The sequence below is a fragment of the Fistularia commersonii genome, chromosome 34, assembly GCF_037954325.1.
Source record: "Fistularia commersonii isolate RoL2024-O1a breed Wild chromosome 34, RoL_Fcom_v1.0, whole genome shotgun sequence".
NCBI lineage: Eukaryota > Metazoa > Chordata > Actinopteri > Syngnathiformes > Fistulariidae > Fistularia > Fistularia commersonii.
In genome coordinates this window covers 10,774,846-10,798,587 of record NC_141317.1, presented here as the reverse complement: position 1 = coordinate 10,798,587, position 23,742 = coordinate 10,774,846, and the positions used below count along the sequence as shown (strand labels likewise).

General features: G+C 58.9%; 2 protein-coding genes across 4 annotated transcripts; both read left to right on the top strand.

Moving 5' to 3' along the window:
* The first annotated feature begins 718 nt into the window (after positions 1-718).
* hcfc1b (host cell factor C1b) lies at positions 719-9,664 on the top strand. 3 transcript variants are annotated; one of them, XM_086141270.1, is made up of 31 exons: positions 719-1,008; positions 1,668-1,816; positions 1,889-2,049; positions 2,139-2,341; positions 2,432-2,516; positions 2,597-2,703; positions 2,781-2,960; positions 3,035-3,358; positions 3,427-3,563; positions 3,844-4,014; positions 4,095-4,319; positions 4,400-4,495; positions 4,566-4,755; positions 4,841-4,956; positions 5,040-5,175; positions 5,242-5,405; positions 5,480-5,639; positions 5,730-5,917; positions 6,160-6,267; positions 6,342-6,425; positions 6,632-6,698; positions 6,799-6,941; positions 7,007-7,171; positions 7,324-7,516; positions 7,592-7,735; positions 7,872-8,080; positions 8,220-8,339; positions 8,450-8,635; positions 8,719-9,016; positions 9,112-9,166; positions 9,274-9,664. In XM_086141270.1, the coding sequence occupies exons 1-31, from the start codon at positions 834-836 to the stop codon at positions 9,311-9,313; spliced, it is 4,779 nt and encodes a 1,592-aa protein (XP_085997396.1). In that variant the 5' UTR covers positions 719-833; the 3' UTR covers positions 9,314-9,664. The 3 variants fall into 3 exon arrangements, with proteins under 3 accessions (XP_085997396.1, XP_085997398.1, XP_085997395.1); XM_086141272.1 differs by having other exon boundaries at positions 4,566-4,764; positions 7,007-7,141; XM_086141269.1 differs by having other exon boundaries at positions 4,566-4,764.
* A 350-nt stretch (positions 9,665-10,014) lies between these two features.
* ccdc120a (coiled-coil domain containing 120a) lies at positions 10,015-22,879 on the top strand. The gene is made up of 12 exons (XM_086142110.1): positions 10,015-10,306; positions 15,112-15,265; positions 15,356-15,479; positions 15,576-15,703; positions 15,779-15,892; positions 18,197-18,332; positions 18,593-18,649; positions 18,838-18,937; positions 19,016-19,543; positions 19,578-19,696; positions 19,897-20,119; positions 20,198-22,879. Exons 2-12 carry the CDS (start codon positions 15,218-15,220, stop codon positions 20,301-20,303), a joined length of 1,683 nt encoding a protein of 560 aa, XP_085998236.1. The 5' UTR covers positions 10,015-10,306; positions 15,112-15,217; the 3' UTR covers positions 20,304-22,879.
* The last annotated feature ends 863 nt before the right edge of the window (positions 22,880-23,742 follow it).

The following is a 23,742-nucleotide window of genomic DNA, read 5'->3' as shown; positions in this document are numbered from 1 at the left end:
ACTACAAATCTCCATGCAATGAAGACAAAACGCTCGGTCAGAAAGGGAAATCAAAACAATATGATTTAACTTAAGCGCAAGGGTTGTGCACCGTCTAATCTTTGTTATTCCTATTTACGGTGCACGGAGGCCTGTCCGCTCGGTCCGGTACCGGGCGGCGGTGACGTCGGCCCCGCCTCTCCGGTTGGCTGAGCCGCTGCACCAGCTGCCTGTTAGCCGCTAGCTGCTAGCCGCTAGCTTCCTGCTGCCATTTGCAGCTCTGTTTTGTTTGGTTGCTGTTAGCAGCAAGATGGCGGCTGCCATCCCGGCGCTCAGACCCGCGGCTCTGCATATTTAATGCATCTTTCCGCTGCCACGGTGCTTTGTTCCACGGGTGCATGTAAAACCGAGAAACACATTGGCCCGAAGCAGGATATGACTTTAGGTCTCTCTCGATAACCGTGAGCACGGACCACTGGCTGCGGCGTTTACATACTCAGCATCGCTTCCACCGGGAGAAAATGGCGGACTGGCCGCTGCGGGCACAAGGCTAGCTTTCGGCACACGGATTCCCCGCGGAGCTACGGACCGCCGCGCCGGCGGAGGATGTCCAATATCTGGGACTGACTCGTTCAGTGACCGAGGCCGACTCTCTGCGCGTAGAAAGCCCCTCTATCAAGTGAGTTCAGCCCGGTTAGCTTCTTAGCATCTCGTTAGCTGCTAGTTAGCAAGCTAACGCTAATGCAGCTCCTCGGCTAAGGAGCCAAGAGTGATTTTGAGGCACATCTGTCGCCCGAGTTCGTTTTCTTCTTCCCGACGAAGACCCGGGGACCAGTAGAAGCGACGACAGCGTCATGGCAGCGGCCGAGACGGCAGCGCTGCAACCCCGCTGGAAGCGCGTCCTGGGCTGGACCGGGCCGGTACCGCGGCCCCGGCACGGACACCGGGCCGTGGCAATCAAGGAGCTAATGGTGGTTTTCGGCGGGGGAAATGAAGGGATCGTGGACGAGCTACATGTCTACAACACGGGTGAGCTACCGGACCCGAAGCCGGGCATTTTCGTGTCATGGGAATTTAACGCAGACACGCTAGTTCATTGTCGTTTGTATCTTGACCGCACCGTGGGAAGGACGCCGCTGCGGGGAACTCCCGAGACATTGGCGCGCTTTTTTGCCATGTCTTTTTGTAAGTTGGGCTGTTTAGATTTAGCTCGCCAGCCCGCTAGGCTAGGCTAGGCTATTAGCTAAGGCTGGTGGAAACAGAGAGAAATGGCGCGTATTGCTGAAAACAGTGGTGACGTCACGGAGGCCCGCCCCCTCCCGCCGCCGCCACGGACCGGGACTCGGTGCCGCCGGGCCGGCCGGTTCAGACCCGACCCGAACGCCGGGAAGCGGGCTGCCGGAGGGGTTCGCCCGTCGGTTCCTCTCCCGCCGGGAGTGGTAACGCCCCCTCCGCCGCTCCTCTTGGAGGAAACACCGACTCCCTCCGGGAACTTCCGCCTCGTCCTTGCTTGCCTGCTGGTGCAGGCGCGCCTGCGCAGTGGAGCCGGTGTGTCTGCTCGGCGTCTCCTGCAGGTGTTCTCCTGAAGCTCGCTGTCCTTCCAGCTCAAGCAAGGACAGTGACCAAAGGCAGTGTGAAGAGGGTGTTTCAGTTGAATATCTGCCAAATGCATATTTGTTTCCCCTCAGCGACTAATCAGTGGTTCATCCCGGCGGTGCGCGGGGACATCCCACCGGGATGCGCCGCCTACGGGTTCGTGTGCGACGGGACAAGGCTGCTGGTGTTCGGAGGGATGGTGGAATATGGAAAGTACAGCAACGACCTGTACGAGCTGCAGGTGGGTGGGGGCGCCGAGGGGTGGCGGGGCTCTGCGCCGTGTTGGGTTTCATGTCTCCCAATGTCCCGCCAGGCCAGTCGCTGGGAGTGGAAGCGGCTGAAGGCCAAGGCTCTGAAGAACAACCCCCTGCCCTGCCCTCGCCTCGGACACAGCTTCTCTCTGATTGGCAACCGCTGCTTCCTGTTTGGAGGACTGGCCAATGACAGCGAGGACCCGAAGAACAACATCCCCAGGTAAGGTGGCAGGAGGCAGCGCCTTCGGGCCACATGTTCACCAACGCTCTCCCCGTCATAGTTAACTGGGGGTGACCTTTGACCCCCAGATACCTGAACGACCTCTACTGCCTGGAACTGCGTCCGGGCTCCAGCGTCGTCGGCTGGGACGTCCCGGCGACCACGGGCCAGCTGCCGCCCCCCAGAGAGAGCCACACGGCGGTGGTGACCAGCGGTCGCCATGGTAACCGGCTGATCATCTACGGCGGGATGAGCGGCTGCCGACTGGGAGACCTGTGGGTCCTGGACATCGGTGAGACCCCGGGCCGAAGGCCGGTCCTTCCGTCCGGACCTTATCACGCTTGCTGAGTCCTGATTGGTTTATGTCGCGATGATGCTGCAGACTCGCTGGTATGGAGCAAACCGGTGCTCAGTGGAACCGCACCCCTCCCCCGCAGCCTGCATTCTGCCACCGCCATCAACAATAAGTAATATCACACACACACACACACACACACACACACATACTGGTCCTTCTCACTCCAGTCTGACGCCGTCTGTCCGTTAGGATGTACGTGTTCGGAGGGTGGGTTCCTCTGGTCATGGACGACGTCAAAGTTGCAACTCACGAGAAGGAGTGGAAGTGCACCAACACGCTGGCCTGCCTTAACCTGGGTACACGCACAAACACACACACACACGCAGACTCTCCCGACCTCTGGTTCTAAGCCCCAGTGTCCATGTGGTCTCAGACACCATGCGTTGGGAGTCGGTGCTGATGGACATGATGGAGGAGAACATCCCCAGGGCTCGAGCGGGTCACTGCAGCGTGGCCATCAACTCCAGACTCTACATCTGGAGCGGGAGGGACGGGTACCGCAAGGCCTGGAACAACCAAGTGTGCTGCAAGGACCTGTGGTACCTGGAGACAGGTGGGTTTATAGAGGTCGGGTGGCGGTTTTGTCCCATTCCCTGAAGCTGTGTGACGCCGCCCGTATGCTCTTAGAGCGTCCCGTGGCCCCGTCTCGGGTCCAGCTGGTGAGGGCCAACACCACGTCTCTAGAGGTGAGCTGGGGGCCCTCGCAGACCGCGGACACCTACCTCCTGCAGCTGCAGAAGTACGACCTCCCGGCCACGCCCGCCCCGGGCTCCGCCTCCAGCCCCGTTGCCACGACTACGCCTCAGGCGAGCTCCCCCAAGTGCTCCTCCCCCGTCGCCGCGGCTCCCGCAAACCAGACGCTCCCGCTGTCCGGCATCACATTGGTCCCCTCCCAGGCGGCGTCCGCCGCTGGAAACCCGCTGGCAGCCGCCGCCTCCGCCAAAGGCCCAGGTGAGCCCTCGCACCCTTGCTGCCAGTCGCTCCGATCGGACGCTGACCTCTGACCTGTGTTACTGCAGCGGTCCTGAAGGTGGGGGCCCCGGGCGGACCCTCCATCGTCACGGTCCGCCAGGCGGTGGCCAAGGCCCCGGTCGCTGTGACAACGCTTCCTGCCGGTGTTCGTATGATGGTTCCCGCTCAGGCCAGCCAGGCAGCGGTACGTCAGACAGGAACTGTCCTTCACGTCCCTTTGAACCTTCGCTGCATTTCAGGACATGCGGGCGAGCGCTCCTCCAGGGGCGTCTGTCCCATGTGACCTCAGACAGCCAATCGGCAGCAGCGCTGTCAGAGCCGAGGCATTGACCGCTGAGAGACCGACGTCTCAACTCAGCTCTGTCGTGTTCGCCAGCATTAGCCGATATGTAGCGAGTGCACCGTCTCCGCAACAGCAGAGACCACGTCGGCGAATGACGGTCCGCCTCTCTGTTTGTCCTCAGCCAATCGGCAGCAGCTCGCAGATGAGCGGCATGGCGGCGTTGGCGGCGGCGGCGGCAGCAACCCAGAAGATCCCTCCTTCTGCTTCCACCGTGCTGAACGTCCCCGCAGGAGCCGCCATGGTGAAAACGATGGCTGTCAGCCCGGGATCGGCCACGCTCCCCGTCACCATGGTACCCGGGGACCCGCCGCCGGCCTTCTGACCGGACGAAGGTCTTCTGAAGGTCTGATTGGCTCTCGCGTGTCTCCTCAGGTGAGCAACTCTGCCTCGCGAATCCTGAAGACCGCAGCTCAGGTGGGCGGGGCCTCTGTGGTCTCCACCCCAGGCACGCCCAGCCGGCCAATCATCACGGTGCACAAGTCCGGCACGGTGACCGTGTCGCAGCAGGCCCCGGTGGTCACCACGGTGATGGGCTCCGTCACCAAGACCATCACGCTGGTGAACAGTCCGCTGAGCATGGGCGCCGGTGGGACTCTGGTGAGTGATGTCACTTCCCCCCGCCAGCGGCACCGCCCCTCCTCCGCCGCCCCCCCTTCACGACACGACCCCTCTTTCAGATCGGTAACCTGGGCAACCTGGGGAAGGTGATGTCGGTGGTGCAGACCAAGCCTGTTCAGAGCGGCTCCGTCTCTGGTCAGACCCAGATCCTGCAGGTACAGGAGACGCCCCTTTGCGGCGCCGACGCTCTGCCGTCTCGGCCGCTAACCGGGTCTCTCTCGTCAGACGAAGGGCGCCCTCCCGGCCGGAACCATCCTGAAGCTGGTGACCTCTGCGGACGGCAAGCAGACCACCATTCTCAGCAGCGCGCAGGCCGGCTCCGCGGGAACCAAGCCGACCATCCTGGGCGTCGCCCCCAACGCTTCCAAACCCGGGACCACCATCATCAAGACCATCCCGGTGTCGGCGTTGCAGGGTGGGACAGGTGCTCCTCACCCTCATCGCCGTCTCCCCCACACATACACACACACACACACTCACTGAGGCTGCACCTCCTACAGGTGGAAGCAGTCCCATCACCATCCTCACCACCAAAGTCATGACTCCAGGCACCGCCGGCAAGATCATCACCACCGTCCCTAAAATCTCTGCAGGTGGCCAGCAGGGCCTCACACAGGTAACACCTCCTCCCCGAGCCCAGACCGGTGCCGGTACAGGGACCAGGAACCTGAGCCTGACATCCCTGTGTGTCCTGTCCAGGTGGTGTTGAAAGGAGCACCTGGGACACCAGGGACCATCCTCAGGACCGTCCCCATGAGCGGAGTCAGACTGGTGTCACCGGGGGCCTCCGGCACCAAACCCACGGTCACCACGCTGGTCGTCAAGGGAGCCACAGGTAGGAAGCACCTGCTCGGTGCCTCCCCCCCGTCAGCGAGACTCACATCGGTTGTTGGGTCTCCAGGGGTGTCCGGTCTGGGATCGGTCACGGGGAGCATCTCCACCACGGTGGCGGGAGCGGCTGCGGCCGCCAACGCCTCCCTGGCGACGCCCATCACAACTCTAGCGACCATCGCCACGCTGGCCAGCCAAGTCACCACGGCAACAGCCGCTTCCGGACCCAAACAGGTAAGTGAGCTGCGGGCTTCCGCCGGGCCGGATGTCGCTGTAGCAGTCACGGTCGTGTGTGTGTGTGTGTGCAGGTGACTCTGATCACCACGCCGAGCGGCGCCGAAGCTCAGCCGTTGGTCCAGGATCTGCCCGTCTCCATCATGGCCTCGCCGACCTCCGAGGAGCCTGGAAGCACCACAAGTACCTTAACTACCACAACTGCAGAGGGAGAGGGCGACGCCGCCTCGGCAGGTCAGTCACCTGCTACCGGCCGGACCGGTACCGCCTGCGGAGGGTCGGGACGGGCGTCGTCTTCACCTCCGCCTGTCGGCTGTGTCACAGTGACCCTGGTCTGCTCCAACCCGCCCTGCGAGACCCACGAGACCGGCACCACCAACACCGCCACCGTCGCCACGGCAACCATGGGGAACAACGGACAAACGTGCTCCAACCCGCCCTGCGAGACCCACGAGACCGGCACCACCAACACCGCCACGGTGGCGTCGTCCAGCATGAGGCAGCAGCTGCAGGTGAGCGGCCGTCGCCTGAACACCAGAACCCCCGTTTCTCCTGAGCGAATCGTCGTCGTACCCTTGCACACGGGCGGACGTTCGGTAGCGCGTCCTCGACTCGCCCCGAAGAAGTCGCCGTCGTGCCGAGGGACGCCGGGTTCTGCGGGCCTCAGCTCAACGGTCCAATATGGCGGCCTCAGAAAGCAGTGATCAGCTGCAGACGCCTCCTCCCTGTGTCAGCACGTTGTCCTCGTCCACAGGTGAGCTCGGACCAGCGGGCAGCCGCCGCTCGGTCCGCCGCCTCCGACCCTCCCGGTGAGACCCACGAGACCGGGACCACCACGGCTGGAGCAGGGGGGGTCACACAGGTAGGGAGCGTGCGTGAGTGTGTGCACGTGCGTGTCCGTGTTAGTGTCTCATGAGTCCTCCTGATGTGCTCCAGGTGTGCTCCAACCCTCCCTGCGAGACCCACGAGACGGGGACCACCAACACGGCGACCACGGCGGGAGCGGGTGGGGTCAGACAGGTGGGGGCTCAGACAGGTGACATTTCCAACACCGTCATAGTTGAACGTGACCTTTGACCCGGCCGTCTGAATCCTCGTGGACGAAGATGGCGTCGCTATGATGTTAGCCTCCGCTCCAAATGCAAGAGCTTCCATGCTACAAACCTAGCAGCCTCTGTGATTTAGGGAGTTGGCGTGTGTGTGTGTGTGTCTGGACCTAACTCCAGGTGTGCTCCAACCCTCCCTGCGAGACCCATGAGACAGGAACCACCAACACGGCGACCACGGCGACAGGTAACCAGACGTGTGAAGATGATCTGAGTTCTTGCTCTGGAGAAGCTGTGAGAGCTCTGACTGAGGAAGCCACCTCACGGCCTCTGCTCTGTCCCTCCAGCCCAGCAGGGCGGCGACGGCGTGCAGGGAGAGTCCACAGACCCCTCCTCCTCCTCAGACCCCGCCCCCTCCGCCGCTGTTGGCCAGAGCAGAGCCGTTACCACGGTGACACAGGCCACACCCACACCGGGACCCGCCATCCCTGTGAGTGACACTCGGCCGCACGTGCACGCCCCCTTCCCCGTCGCCCTCATCGTGCGTGTTTGCAGGAGATCTCCTCGTTGGTTGGCGAGGACCGGGCGGAGTCCTCGGAGGCGGAGGCCGTCACCATGGTGATGTCGGCCGACGAGCCCATGCAGACGGACGACCAACCGGAGGCTGCGATGTCGACCGCAGTGCTACAGGTTCATGTGGAGGGCGGCGAGACGGCGCAGGTACGATGTGGAGCCAGGGAACTCGGCTCCGCCCCTGCAGCCACATCTCCTAACCCGCTCTGTGTGTGTGTGTGTGTGTGTGTGTGTGTGTGTGTGTGTGTGTGTGTGTGTGTGTGTGTGTGTGTGTGTGTGTGTGTGTGTGTGTGTCTCAGATGACGTCCACGGACAGCGGCCCCCCCCAGGAGCTGATGTCCTCAGAGGGGGACGGCGGTGAGATGGACTCGGGCACGGCCGCCCTGATGGTGACCACGGCTCTGACACCGGAGCAGCTGGCTGTTTCCACGGCGACGGATGAGACTCAGCAGACCACCATCCATGCCGTCCTGCAGGCGGCGGGTCACATGGGTAAGACGGGGTCCCGGGGTCCCGGGAGTCCGTGAGGGTCCGGATTCACCCCAACCTCTGCGTCTGACCCCGAAGGCGAGGCGGCGGCGGACCAGACCATCCCCATCGTCCTCACGCCGCAGGAGCTGGCGGCTCTGGTGCAGCAGCAGCAGCAGCTCCAGGACGCCCACGGACACCAGGAACCAGAGCCCGAGCCTGAGCCCAGCGCCCTGCCCACAGGTACTAGCTAGAGGCCAGCGGGGCGCCGCCGCCGTCGGTGAAAGGGTTAAACCGCCCCTCAACTCACCTCTCATAATAAACCCATATGCGTGACGACCCTCACTCGCCGCTCCTGACCGCCGCCCCTGTGTCGCAGAGGGTCTCGCTCCGGCCGACAGCCTCAACGACCCGGCGGCGGAGAGCAACGGCCACGAGCTGGCGGTGTCCTCGGCCGTCACCAGCGCCGTAGCCCGACTGGCCAGCACGTTTGGCCCCGCCCCTCCCATGACCACCGGCCTCAGCAAGACCCAGCCTGCCGCCGCCACACTGGACGAGGTGTCCAACGGGATCGGAGCCATAGCCGGGGTGAGACTTCACACACTCCACCATCTGGAGGGGGCGGGGGGTGGAACGACATGCTGACTCTGTGTGTGTGTGTGTGTGTGTGTGTGTGTGCGTGTGTGCGTGCGTGCTGTCTCTGTGGCCTACCCGTGCCTATAAACAGGGCGTCCCGGTGTCAAAGGCGGCGGCGAAGGAGAGCGAGTGGTTTGACGTGGGCGTCGTCAGGGTGACCAACATGGTGGTCTCGCACTACTACGTCCCGTACGATGACATCACGGCGGATGTAAGTCCCCGTCTCACGGTGACGCCAATTGCAGAGCTTCACGGCAAAAGCGCACGGGCCCTTCGATGCCGACGGTGACTGACGGGGTTGTGACGGTCTGTCGGCTGCAGCACGACTCCGGCGTGGCGCCCGACTACGGCCAGATGAGGAAGGTGGAGCTGCAGCCGGGGACGGCCTACAAGTTCCGGGTGGCCGGGATCAACATCTGCGGCCGCGGCTCCTTCTCCGAGGTGTCGGCGTTCAAGACGTGCCTGCCCGGGTTCCCCGGAGCGCCCTGCGCCATCAAGATCAGCAAGGTGACGCCGCCCCCTCCCCCCGGCTCGCTCGCGGACCCGTTTCCAGGGCGACGGGCGGCTGACGTTTGTGCTCGGCCGTGCAGAATCTGGGCGGGGCTCAGCTGACCTGGGAGCCGCCGGCCGTCACGGCGGGGAAGATCACGGAGTATTCGGTGTACCTGGCCATCCAGTCCTCGCAGGCCTCGGCCCCCTCCGGCTCCGGTCCGGCCCAGCTGGCCTTCATGAGGGTCTACTGCGGGCCCAGCCCGTCCTGCCTGGTCCAGGCCTCCAGCCTCGCCAACGCTCACATCGACTACACCACCAAGCCCGCCATCATCTTCCGCATCGCCGCCCGCAACCAGAAGGGTTACGGGCCCGCCACGCAGGTCCGGTGGCTTCAAGGTGAGTCTTCCGGGGGTCGAAGGTCAGCGACGTCGCGGGTCACGTGACCCGAAGGAGAAGCGGGTTCTGGTTTTTCATGTGTCTGTGTCCTCCAGAAACAAGCAAGGAGGCCAAACCGGCGGCGAAGAGACCAGGAGCGTCTCCAGACTAGTAAGGAAGGGCCGAGGCCCCGCACTGCCGGGACCGTGAGGTCCAGCTTTCAGTTGTGATCTCTGTCGCCGTGGCAACGCGTCACCCGGTACCTCTTGTCTCCTCAGCAAACCTCTCGGACCAAAGAAGTTCAGAAGCGACCAGTAGGAGCGCGGGAGGCCCCCCGGGGCCCGACGACGCATCTTGCAGGAAGGAGGACGCGCGGGACTTCCTGTCGGGCGGACCGCCGCCAAAAGAGACTTGTAGGATATTTGTATATTTTCGACCGGTCGGAACCGTTTGTTTGTACTGGTCGCCATGGAGACAGCGGAGCAGCGCCGCGGCATTTCACTAAATTTGAGTGTTTTTTGAGTTCATTAACCGTAGTTGTAGCCACCGAGGTCAGAGGTCACAGGGGGCGTAGGGGCGGAGCCTCTGCAGAGGGCGGAGTTTAAATTATTTTTCTTCTGTAGTGTCAAAATATTTAGCTTTACTTTTTTATAAACATTTGTATGAAAACACGACTTCTTCTTGGTGTCTTTTTCTGCCCTCTGCCGGTCGAAAGGCGAGCCGTTGTTCATATTCTCTCCCTCAATAAAGATTTTTAGAGGCTTTTTTTTACCGGCGGCGTGGACTCCCACTTCCTGTTCCGACGGCCTCGCTCCGTTGCCACGGCAACAGCCTCGCCAAAAAGTTGGCGTTCTCGTCAGAGTCGCTCGGAAGATGGTTACGGCCGGGACCGGGACTTCCGGTTCGGCGGCGGGAGCCGCGGGGGCGCCGTGAGATACGGCGTGGAAAAAGCACGCGGGACCCCGGACCCCGCGGGAGCGCCGCACACGGACCTGCCTCTGAGCGTGCACGGCGTCGGGAGCGCGCTCGGCGAAGAGAACGGCGGAGGCGGAGCTTCCCGGTCTCGGTGCCGGTCCCGCTCCCCGTCTCGGTCCCGCTCCGGGTCGGAGGGCATGAAGGACGACCGGCGGCCCATCAGCCAATCACAGCGCCCGCACGGGCTGCCCGGATGTGAGGCGGCGCGCGAGCCGCAGCGGGAGACAATCAGCTGACCGCGGGCCGCGCGGGCACGCAGCTGCTGCGGGGCTCCGGTGCGGGGCGGCCGGCCGGGACGCGGACGCACGGACGGACGGAAGCCCGCAGGTGCCGCAGGTAGGCGTGCGCTCTCCCGCCACGAACACACACACACACAACCAGCGCGCACTGGCGACCGGGGCGCGTGCGGAGGGTGTGACCGTCGGTCCGGGGGGGGGGGGGTCTTGGACCGGCAGCGTGCGTGTGCGCGTGTGTGCGGGGTGGTCCGGGCGGGTCCGGCCGTCGGTCCGTCCGGCCTCGGGCTCCGAACCTCGGACGCTGTTGTTGTTTTTGCGGCGCGTCCCCGCCCTGCGCCACGTGTCTGCGGCGTGCTGGCGCGTGCTCGCCACACTGTTGCCTTGAAACGACCGGGGGAAAAAAGGAGCGCGCGCGAGCGCACACACACGCACACCTGGGGCGCGAGGCTGCAGATGCAGATGCGGAGGCTGCCCCCCCCCCCCCCCTCTGGAGGTCAACAACGGGTCGCCTGTTCTGATGTTTCCTCGGAGCATAGGTCGTGTCCCCCACCATCGTCATGGAAACGCGAGGCAGAAGAGGAGTCCCGTCTTCCTCGCGGCGGTCGGAGCGGGAAAGGACGGGACCCGATCATCCGGACCCCCGGGTCCCGGATGACCGGCTCGGACGGCACCGTCAGGAGGAACCTGACGTTGACGTTCCCGTCGCACGGGCACGACCGGAAGGCCGACCGGAGGGCGGGCGGCCGGGCCACCCCGTCCGGTTGCCGCGGCGAAGGCAGAAGAGTTCTGGATCTGAAATAAGAATCGATCGGTCGGTCGAAGCCCATGTCCTTCTCCGGGTCGGGGTTCTGCGCTGTGATTGGCTCGCGCGCTGACCCGCCAACCATGTCATGGGATGACGGCTGGTTTCTATTGGCCGGGAGCGTGGACGCCCCCCGAACAATGATCTCCAATCTGGATGAACGTCGGCCCGTCGAAAGGTCGTCTTCCCGCGTTCCGATCGGGAAGCCTGCCTCGCCGAGACGTCGACCGACGCCATGTTGTCGGCTTTAGCTGACGGTCAGCCGTTAGGCTAAAACCCCGTTAACGTCGGGCCGGCGTCAGCTTGACGTCGGCCCGTCGGTCAGCTCATGTGGACGGACCACTGAACTAACATGGATGTGACCCGGAGCCAACCTGAGCTAACGCTGACAAACACCAAGCTCGCGTTGAGGAAACACCATGCTAATGTTGAGGAAACACCATGCTAATGTTGCGCACACACGAAGCTAAAGGTGAGCAAACACCCAGGTAATAGCTGACTCCAGGCAGTTGTTAGCATCACGTTAATGTGAGCTAACACTGAGCTAATGTCAATGTAAACAGCTCCCTCTTCGGTCGCCTAACGTTAGCTTAACACTCACAGCACCGAACCAAAACTCACACACACACTCATACTGTATTTCTCTCTCAAACACACACAGACAAACTGTATCACACACACTGTGTAAAACATGCATTTGCGCACTGTATCACACACTGTACACACACAATATCTGACACTCACACTGTATCACACACACACACACACACACACACATGCAGAGCCCCAGGGTTGAAAGGTTATTGGCTGCCTGGCTGATGCTCTCAGCCAATAAGATGCAAGTATTTCAGAGTTGGGATGTTGGGATTTTCTACATTGTTGCCATGCGGAGAATCAGCTGCCTGACCTACATTCATCCTGCACACACACACTGACACACACGCACACGCACACACACACACACACACAGACACACAGGTATTAGGTATTCTGTATGTGTGTGTGCTTTGGCTCAAAGGCTTTGAGGCAACAGCTTCATCAATACTTGATCTTTTCATCTTTGAGGAGTGTGTGTGTGTGTGTGTGTGTGTGTGTGTGTGTGTGTGTGTGTGAGTCACTGTGTATTTTTTGAGTGTGTGTGTGTGAGGCGCTGTGGTGTGGCTGTGTAATGACGGTGTCTGGTCCTGCCCCTGTAGCGCCCCCTGCTGCTGTGCAGAGGTGGTGGTCAGAGCGCCGCTGGCTGGGCGCCACAGCCTGAGCCAATCAGAACGCAAGATGTAAAAAAAAACAGAAAGGAAGAGATGAGGCTCCTCCCACTGCTCATCTTCAGCCAATCAGAGCATGAGCAGGAAGATTGGATTTGGTCGGTTGGATGAATAGATGGTTGGATGAATAGATGGATGGATGATGGATTGATGGGCCGACTGGTTCATTGGACTTCATCTTTGTTAGGTTTTAAACCTTTAATGTTTGTTTTTGAATTTGTTTCAGTAAACAAACAACAGTAAACTTAATGAACAACCAAAAACAACCAACAATAAAATAAAATAAAATAAGAGTTCAAAAATAAATATCTAAGATTCACACACACATGCATAGAAACACACACACACATATCAATAGGAACACATACATTAGCAGGACAAAGGATAGTCTCTCACCTAGTCCACACACACACGCATGCGCACACACGCACATACACATGCACAAACACACACACACACAAACACACATGAACAAACGCACACACACACACACACACACACACAGCCAGCTGGTGACCTGTGAATGAGAAAACAAGGTGTATGAATATGAATGGTGTGTGTGTGTGTGTGTGTGTGTGTGTGTGTGTGTGTGTGTAAGGGGTGAGATTCTTTGTCCTGCTAATATATCCGTGTGTGTGTGTGTGTGTGTGTGTGTGTGTGTGTGTGTGTGTTGGAGGTCCAGGAAAGGCAGCCTGTTGTTTCCAAAACAAGAGCTGTGTCTCCAGCGGTGTTTAATCCAAATCTCTGCTAATCTGAGCGAGGAGGAGCCTCCTGCTGCTCCAGCAGACACAGGACCTTCGTGAGATCTTTCTCCTCAGCGGGAGAACGGCTCTCCATCTCTGACCTTCTCATGCGGTCCCAAGGAGCCGGTTCCTCCTGTAGAGCCCTGCTCCAGGTGTGTTCCGGGTCTCCTCCAGCCTGTGGTCTGAAGTTCAGCCCCAGCAGGTCCACTGCAGAAGCTTTCCTCTGAAAACCATCTGTGTTTTGTTTTGGGCACTTCTGAGCAGCAGCTCCGGGGTCGGGGCTCTTACTGTGAAAATCTGGACAGGAAGTGGTGAGTGCGTGTGTGTGTGTGTGTGTGTGTGTGTGCGTGTGTGTGCGTGCCCCTGCAGAGCTCAGCAGAGCTCAGAGTGTGTGTTGTCCTCGGAGCCGGAGCAGACCCGTGGGACGAGCAGGTACGTTCCTTCTGCTGGACCGCGAGCTTTGGGCTTCTCTGGGATCTTCGAGCCATCCCATAATACTCCAGGAGAGAGCCGCAGCTATCCCATAATACTCCACCCTGGCAGAACCTTCACCTTGGAGGGACTCGGGGCCGAGACCTACGGTTGCCATGGAAATGCGGTTTGTTGATAAGAGACACATCTGCGGGACGTTTGTGGCTCCACCCCCACGCGCACGGCTGCTGTTGATGCTGGTGTGTGTGAGTCTGTGTGTGTGTGTGTGTGTGTGTGTGTGTGTGTGTGTGTGTGTGTGTGTGTTCATTCCAAGATGAGTTGTGATAAAGTGTGTTTGTTGTGCGACAGATGGTTAGACCAAGTTCTCTGTTGTTCCTCAGTGTTCTCCAACACACTCTGATCTAAAGTAAATAGTAACTTTAGTAATGTGTGCGTGTGTGTGCTCTCTCTGCCTTAAAGGAAACAGACTGAGGGCACACACACACACACACACACACACACACACACACACACACACACACACACACACACACACACACACACAGAGTTACAAAAGGCTTCAGCTGCAGACAAAGACATGCAAATGCAATATTCAAATGGCATCAGTGCATGTGTGTGTGTGTGTGTGTGTGTGTGTGTGTGTGTGTGTGTGTGTGTGTGTGTGTGTGTGTGTCACAGAGGAGACCTCAGGAGCAGTGCAGCCTTATTTAAACTGGAAGATGTTTTTAGCGAGGACCTTAGGTCATCTGGTTTCTTGGATGTCGTCTCTTGGTTGTGATCCAACGCGGCATCGACGTCAGCGTCGTCATAGCGACGTCAGCGTCGTCATGACAATGTCCCAACCCGCGTGCAACTAAAAGTAGTTGTCTGGACGCTGCCGGTCCTCGGCTTGCCGTAGACAGACCTGCTGTGTGGTTCTTCACGGCTGGGGTGGAGGATCTGTTTTTATTGTGAAAAGACGGGAAGAGAAACAGGAAGTCAGCGTGTTCGCTGACGGACACTTCCTGTCTGCTCTTCTGCCATGAGGACAGAAAGTGATGGAGGCTTGTTTTCTGATGCTAATCTGTGTGTCAGACACACACACACACAGACACACACACACACACACACACACTCACACACACTCCTCACATTCCAGTGTCCTGGAGTCTCTTGTTCAGACTCGCCTCCTGCACGCAAACGTCCTCCAGACCTCCAGACCTCCAGACCTCTGGTTCTTGTCTGATCCTTCTTCAATCACCAGGACTCGTCAGTCATCAGTCCTCCTGGCAGCCTCCATCCAGACCAGACCTCCAGCCTGCTCCTCCAGGTGGCTCTGGGAGGATCTGACTTAGTCTGCTTCCTCCTCCTCCCTCCAGCTCCTTCGACTCACACGCTTCCGTTGGTTTCCTCGCCGGCTTCCTCTTCCTGCTTCCTGTTCAGCACTTCCTGTTCTCAGGCTGCAGCTGTCCTCTGCTGACAGGACGTTCTGTTCTCCTCAGCCAGGTCAGAGGTCAGGGATCAGGGGTCAAAGGTCAGCCACGTGACCGGCACAGCACCTGGAGAGAGGTCACGGGAAGCAGAAGTGCATGTGTGTGTGTGTGTGTGTGTGTGTGTCAGGCAGGGATCCATGGTGCACGTACTCGTGCACGCTCCTCAACGGTTGCCGCCCTCTGCCCTGCAGGACCTTCACCCTGAATGCCGCTGAGCGCCGCCTACAGGCCGCACCGGGAACTGCGGCGCCACCGCTAACGGCCGCTAGCTAGCTGCTAACAGCTAGCGGCCGCTGGATGGCTGCGGGCCTGAACTTCTGCAGCTCTCATGGATCCGGGTACAAGGTCAGACCGGCTCCTCTGATTGGTCGGTTCTGGACCCGCACGCCGCCGGGAACCCCGAGTCACCTGACCGCCTGTGTGTGCACGCTGCAGGTGAGGGAGTGCACGTGGGACGGAGAGCGGGACTCCAGCAGCGAGGACGGCGGAGGCGGGGGGGGCGGAGTCACATATGACACGCAGACCATGGAGGTCAAAGGTCAACTCATCCCCGTGTCTGGTGGGTACTAACAGTGATCCGTTTGACTTCTGCTGACGTCACAGTGCCGTGACCCTCTGTGTGTGTGTGTGTGTGTGTGTGTGTGTGTGGTTCTAGACCACCTCACCTGCGCCGACAGGAAACAGAGGGAACGAATGGCGGAGCTGCAGGAGAGGAGGCGGAGCCTGCAGGCGCTGCTGAGCGTCCGATTGGCCGAGCTGAGGCGGGTGTGCCTGCAGGAGGCGGTGAGCGAGACCCGACCGAGAACCACAGCCAATGGGAAAGCCCGGGCTGACTCGCCGTGTGCTCTGATTGGTCAGGAGCTGACGGGGGCGGTGCCCCGGGACTTCCCCCTGGAGGCGGGCGAGAAACCGCCTAGCGTGCGGCGCAGAGGCGGAGCTTCACGCCAGCCCAACAGGAAGTGCAGGGCAGAGGTGAGCTGTGTTTGGGCGCCGTGAGAAACGGCGGCGTCGGCGTGAAACCGACAGAAAAGTGTTTTCATTTGTAAAAATGAGATCATGATATCGTGGAGAATATGCTGTTGAAATATTGACATGTCAAAGTACTAGTACTCATAGTACTGTAACCCTAATATTTAAGAGGTCGCGTGCCAGGACCGCGGGTGTTTCGGGTTACAATGTAAAGAACCAAAGAATCTTCCAGTGAAAAGGACGCCGTTACGGCAGGACAGGAGAGACTTTATTTCTTACTCACTTGTGGAACGGTCAGGTTCAACCCCTCGCACCGTGCGTCCTCTAAACAAGGGCAGGTAGAACCAATCACCCCCATACTTTCTCCCCAATGCACCTCTTTAGGCAACTGCTGACAACAACAAACCAAATTGAAAGGGCGCCAATACACAACCTATAATCAAAATAACACATCATTTACATGGTTACAGTCTTCCTTTGTTACCGGTAGAAATGTCCCCATTTCACAGCCTCCCTGTCACAACACATAAGATATGAGAAAATAACACAACATGTGTAAAGGTAGAATACATCCTAAACATTCAGCCAGCCAGCAACTTGCTGTCATATCTGGAATGATGAACAATCCACTGTGGTGAAGCCGTGCTCTTTGGATCCTTGATCTCATATGTAACACCTGGGAAACCATGACTGCTCATGCACTGGAGGACCACACAGGGGCCCTTCCATCTGGGAGCCAGCTTGCTCATCTTGTGTGGCCGATGTGTGTGAAACACAACTTTTTTGTCGTACTGAGTCTTCTGACGCTGCTTGTTTGCAGCAGAGTTGTGAGCTGCTTCTCTGAAAGCACCTGACAAGCGTGTTGCAAGGTGTGCAGCAGAAGCTGCTGGTGTACCAGGGGTGGAGGAGGTTCGCGTGGGACAAGAGTTCAACAAAACATCAAGTGGCAAGTTAGGCTCTCAACCATTCACCGAGAAGAAAGGAGAAACCCAGTACTTGAATGAACACTTGAGTTGTCCAGCTCCGCTCGTGGCAAACACTGGTTCCTTTCACCGCTCCTTTCAACCATGTGTTTAGCACGCTGATCTTCAGAGTCCGGCTCGGCCTCTCAGCCATGCCGTCTGACTGAGCCTGGTATGGCGGCGTGGGGGTCTAGTTAAACATACACCGTGCCACAGTGGTAGCGTGTTGATCTGTCAACGGGAAGAAGTTTTTTATTTATTCAACCTTTATTTGACCAGGAAAAAAGTCCCTTTGAGATTAAAAACCTCTTACAAAAGGAGTCCTGGCCAAGAGGCAGCAAGAAGTTACAGACAGACAATATTACAAACAGTTAAAAGAAGCAATTACATTTTGACAAGTTGACCTCTAGTGTTCTCAGTTTGCTTTAAGAAGCTTTTAGTAGATAAAATTATGGAGTTTCCAGTCTTTTTGAAGTCTGTTCCATGCAGTGGGGGCAGCAAAGGCAAAAGCCCTTTTCCCTCGTTCTGTGCTTGCAAAAGGACATAAAGCAACAGTTGATCATGTGATCGCAGCAGGTGAGAATCAACAGTCCGTCACAGATCTGAGAGGGCTAAATAAAGGTGGAGCAATGCCCCGACCTCCCGGTGGGCAAAGAAGGCCATCCAACACGGAAATATAGTTCACAATGATGTGTTAACGGTCTACAAGTTGTTATGAACCTCAGTGAGGCTCATAGTGATCCATAGTGTGGACTGAGTTAACATATTCTGTAAAATAGTCCACAACCCCAAGTACGCACCTGTTGCCGGATGATGTAATAGGGAGTTCCACGATAGCAGGTGTGTGCGTGGGCCGGCCTCCAGTTTCCTACTCAAGGTTCTCCGCCGAAGGGGAAGTCATGCCACAGTTTCCTCAGTGTGAGGGAGGAGCGTTTCAAACCACCAATGGGTGGTCGCCGCCCGCCATCGCAGAGCCATGCGATGACCTCCCCGAGACCGTCATCCTCATGTTGCCGTTGTCGTAGTTTGTCCGGTCCACAGAGAGTGTGTGGCTCCGTTCAGGCCACCTCGTGTCAGTTGAATCAGTCGTGTCCCAGTAAGGCAGCGCTGTGGCTGTCCTTCCGCCCAGCGCTGTGAGTCTGTGACGGAGATCCAGGAGGCGGCGGACGGACGGACTTGTTGGGAGCCTCGATGGGCGGACGCCAACACATGGCGTCTGCATTAGCATGCCGTCTGCCTTCACGGCTGCAGGTCCCAGTAGGGTGACTGTCTACCGGGGTCCTCAGACCAGGAGGGCATTATGGTCTGTCATCACAGGAATACATGCAGTGCTGTCTTTACTCAGGAGGACGAGGCCCAGCGCTCCAAACCCAAGAAAACCTTGTTCAGCGGAGCTCTGAGGAAACACAACGACAGCAACACACACACACAGACACACACACACCATGGCAAGAGAACCGTGCACAGGGGGTGTCACACAGGTAACACACACACACACACACACACACACACACACACACACACACACACACACACACACACACACACACACATGACCAGAATGACACACTTAAAAAGGAACACGAAAGTGTTCACACACAAGTTCAAAATTAGATACAAAACAGACACACACACACACACACACACACAAGCACACAAGCACACACACACACACACACACACACACGCATGCCCCATTGTTTGGGGAAACTTCCTGTCTTTATCTGTGTTGTGTTTCCAGACGACACGGTGAGATCAGAGAGCAGCTCCACGTCAGACTCAACAGGACATGACAACGGTAACACACACATGGACACACACACACACACACACACACACACACAGGTCCTGCTGGCGTTGACTGTTCCCTGGCCAGCTTGTTTACAACTCAGTCCCTTTGGGAGCCTGTGTTTCCAAACTGAACCCGGGTTCTCGCCGGTTTTGATTGGTCGCTTTTGCCGGATGATGTCATTTCCTGTCCCCCAGACGAAGGTGTGTCTCAGTGTCGCCCCCCGCTGGTCCCGGCCGGCTCCCCCGTGGAGGTTTTCGGTCAGAGTAAACCCAGGAGGAACTCTGTGCTCAACAGGTAGGGTGCGGTCATGCTAAGCTAGGCTAATCCACCGCCGCCCCCCTGATCCGTCACCGTCACCCGTTTGTCTTTCAGGTCGGACCCCCCCGACCCCCTGCAGATCCAGCGGCCCGCCCCCGCCCTCCTGCAGCCCCCGCCCCCGCCTCGCTCCCAGGACAGCTCGCCGTCATCAGAGGGCGGGGGCGGAGCTCGCGCCGCCTCCGCCCGGCGCAGCAACAGCTCCGACGGGCTCTTGGACCGCCCGCCCGCCTTGGAGGAGGAGGCGGGGCTTTGGGTGAACGGGGGCGGCGAGGGGCGGGGCAGGGCGGGCGACGGCGGGGGCGAGGGGGCGGGGCGCGGCCGGGGGGGCGGCTACAGCGAGGTGCTGCTGGACTACATCTGGGGGAAGCAGCAGCAGCAGCTGCACCAGCAGCTGCAGCGGCAGCAGCAGCAGCCGCCGGCCCGCCAGCCCGTCTCGTCGCATCCTCTCTACAACGGCTACCCCCCCCAGCTGCCCCCGCCGCCCCCCCCCAACTACCACCCCCGCCCCCCCGCCGACCAGCGCCGGGTCAAGGTCACGCGGACCAAGTCCTGCGGCCCCTTCCTCCCCGTGCAGCAGAGCCAGCCCGACGCCGCCGCCGCCGCCCCCCCCGCCCGCCATCCAGCCCGACCCCCATCCCCACCTGCTGCCCCCGCGCCCCCCCCAGCTGCCCCCCACCCAGGACGCACAGCTGGAGGAGGCCACCAGGAGCCTCCACAAGGCCCTGGCTCTGGAGGGTAGGCACTTCCCGTGACATCACCCGCCTCCCTGCAGGCGGCCGATCGCTGAGGGTGTCACATCCTAGCTCGCGGTTCTCCGACAGCTCGCTAGTTTCTCGGTTAAGAACGGGCCGTTTGCGCCGATGAATGTAAGCGGCCGCCTTGGTGTCGCCATGACAACCCCCCCAGATCTGACCGGTCCCTGCGGTGATCGACAGGTCTGAGGGACTGGTACCTGAGGAACACCGTGGGCGTCTCTCCGGCCAACCAGAGCAACGGGAAGGTGTCCGGCGGGGTCAAAGGTCAGGCCGGGGTCCTGCAGCGCCGACGCACCACCCACGGCGTCCTCCAGCCGCCGTCCTACCGCGCCGAGGCCTCCCACCACAAACAGACGGCGCTGCCGCACTCCGCCACCTTCCACGGACACCCGCTGCACGGCAGGTAGGTGTCGGGTGACCGTCTCGCACGGGGCCCCGCCCCCTCGCCGCTCCTGACGCCCCTCTGCCCTCCGGCTCCCAGGTCTGCGGACGCCCCGCTCTACCGCGACTCCTTCCTGCCCCAGAAAGCGGACGCCGCCTCCAGAGAGGCGTCGACGGAGCCGCCGTCGCCGGGGACCCTGGTGTGACCCGCCGGCGGCGGCCGATGGCGGGCCGGCCCCCGAGGACGGCCTGCGGGTCGGATTCAGGGATAACGGTCCGTTCGGTGACGTTTTATTGATTTGCGAAGAGGCCGGGGGAAGCCCCGCCCTCTGAGTCAAGCCCCGCCCACCAGCCAATCCCCATTCAGGAGATCTCAGAAGAGAAGAGCAATAATGATGAACAGCCGGGGGTCCGTGAGCCCACGCGGGGAGCCGCCGCCGCCGCCGCCACGGTTTGTGTTGGAACTTCCTGGCGACGCCATCTTCTCTGCGCTGAGAGGGAGTGGACGCAGCTTTCACCCTCCACATTCAGTCTGCTGATTTACTGGAGGCCGTTCATACAGTATGGATCCATCAGATGATGATGTCATCCCAGCTCCAGATCAACCCAACATCCAAACCAGACAGAGAGAAATCAGCCGTGGCCAACGTGTTTTTGTTTTGGCGCCCGACTCCTGTGTGCGCTGGCGGCGCGGCAAAGTGTTTATAAGTCACATGACCTCCAGGTGTGTTTTGGGCTCGCCGCGCGGCCGCAGGAAGTTCCACCTAGACGAGGAGTCGTTCCGGAGCTGGAATCGGACTCCTCGGGCCCGTCGGCCGCCGCCATCCGCTCGCCTGGTGTTTCCACCCACGGCGTGGCGCCGAGGTCGCGCGACTCCCATAGGTCACGTGACTCCGTGAGGTCGCGTGACTCCCAGAGGTCGCGGGGCCCCAGTCACCACGCTTTCACCCACCGGCTGATGTCCTTCAGGTTGAAGAGTTCCTCCCAGGGGAGCTCGTCGGCACGTCGCCATGGAAAGGCAGCGGCCGGCCAATCAGTGCTTTTCTATCCTTTGACTGACATTTTCTACGACTTTGCCTCCAGTGGAAACGCTCAGACAATCAACAGCATCGCCAGTGACATCACCAGCTCCGTCCCACCGACCAGCAGCTTTTAACCATGAACCCTTTGATCGAATCCCATGTTGATCTAAATTGATCCCTCAGGTGAAACCGGGCAGGAGGTCAGGTGACCGTCTTAGGTTTCCTACCACGGGTGGCTCCTCCCTCCTCGTCTCCTGGCGAGGCGGGTCCCTGATTGGTTGTGGGCAGCCCGCAGGCTGAGGCTGAACTGCTCGTGCAGGAACAACCTTTATTTATTGTTTACGGGTCACAGACGATTGATTACGTATCGGTTGGTTCCCTGTGTTTTGAGCGGCTTTGGACGACTCCTTTCCCCTCTGACTTCCCGCTTCCCGCTTGTGACAGGAAGTCCGACACAAAACCTTCAGGACGAAAAAGCAGTTGCGGCGACAATCAGACGATGATGTCACAGAGCCGAGTGACTGACGGTCCATCGGGCGATCGATGACCGACTGACAGGAACAGGAAGTTCCAGGCTCCTGTCTGAAGGCGGCGACACGCTGTGTCGTCCCGCCATCTTGAAATCAGGTCCAACTCCAGGAAATAACACCTTCATAAAGACGCTGCGGTCACATGACTCACCCGGATATCACGAAGGATCCGATCGACGGTCGATAAATCTCCCGCCGGGCGATCGATCGATACCCCGGCCTTTATATCCTATCGCACGATGGAGGCCGACCACGGACCCGCCCCCATCTGCGGGAGGCCCACGATTGGATGCCGCCCCTGTCAATCAAACTTCAGGGGTGACAAATGATCAGTGTTCGGCCTGTCATTCAAACGGCGCTCCCCTTTATTGATCCCGCCTGTATCGATCGGCGTCGCGGACGATGTCGTCGGGTGTCATGTGACCACGGCCTCGGACGAGCGGAGTCCAGGTATCCCAGCATGCACTTCTTCTCTGCTCACAAAGCCAAAGCAGAAACACCTTGTAAATATCTTCACTGAGCTGCCAGGATGCAGTACAAACACCACCAGTACTGCAACCTACGGTGGCTTGTAGTACTGAAAAGTTCAAGTACTACATAGAGTGCACTACATACACTAAACTGTAAAAATGTGACTTTTCAAGTATTGCAAATACTGTATTGCAACAACCAGTGCTACAATGTACACGTGTTATACCTACTGCCAGTCAGAGAGAAAATACTGCACGAGGCAATGTGCAGTCTAAACATGAACAAGTACAAATAAGTACAAGTATTACAAGTTCTGCAAAGTACAGATACTACGAGGTGCAATGCCCGACACTACTTCAAGTGCTTGTGCCGCTCCGTACAGATATCGTACAGATATTACAACTACTACACCGTATTTACAACTATACGCTGTCAAGACAAAACTGCAGAGCGGCAAAAGAAATGCAGTTAAAACGCTAACACAGTATCTCCTGAGGGGCCGCCTGCAGGTACTTCATTCAAAGTAGTTGTACGCGGTGTTTGCACTATACCTACTCCAGAGTCTGTAGTATTTGTATTCGCAGTATCCGGCCCCCCGGGTGGAGGTCCGGACGGACCAATCAGGTCACTCCTCGCCGTGATGCGTTCAGGTGCGTCCTGTCCAGTGGGTCTTTTGTCTTTTGTATCTTTTCTATCTTCTCTGGTTTATATTTTGATGTGAAGGAGCTCCTTGTCAATAAAGACTGCTGGCTCCGCCCCTTTTAATAAAGACCCCTTCCTTCTTTACTTTTTTGGAAGGATTAGCATCTGGTTAGCATTCCCTGGTTCATGATAAATGTCACACCCTGATGATCTCATCCGTCTTCAGTTCTTGTCAAGCCTGTGAAGGATTGAGGTGGTAAGTTATGGAAGTGAGAAGGTGGCTCGCTTTGAGGGGGTTCAGCTTGCTAACTTGTCAAGGGCTGAAGGTGTGTAGCTCGTGACAGGATGAAGGTTGAGAACTTTTCTTCTTCTTATGACTTTTCCCTTCCATCTCACCCTATTCTCTGGATCCTCCTCTCTCACACCAACTACCTTCATATCTTCTCTCACGACGTCCATAAATCTTCTCTTTGGTCTTCCTCCAGACCTCCTGCCTGGCAGCTCCAATTCCAGCATCCGTCTACCAATATATTCTCTATCCCTCCTCTGTCCATGACCCAACCATCTCAGTCTGGCTTCTCTGACCTTCTCTCCAAAACATCTAACATGTGCTGTTCCTCTGATAGACTTATTCCTGATCCTCTCCATCCTGGTCACTCCCAAAGAGAACCTCAACACCTTCACTTGTGATGGGGTGTAAGTAAGTTGTGGAGGTGTTAAGGTTGTGTCGGGGTGCTGGTGTGTAAGTTGTGTAGGAGTGTAAAGTTGTGCAGGGATGATCTCCTGGACTTCTTCACACGTTCCTCCAGCACCTGGCTGGGCTGCCGCTCTCAGAGCTCCAGGGTGTGGCCCATCTCTTTGCTCAGTGAGCCTTGGTATTTGCAGGGTATTTGCATATTTTCACGGCTGGGGGCGACACGCACACGCACACACACACGCAGAGCGAACCTCCTGGTAGAAACATGACGAGGTTCACTGAG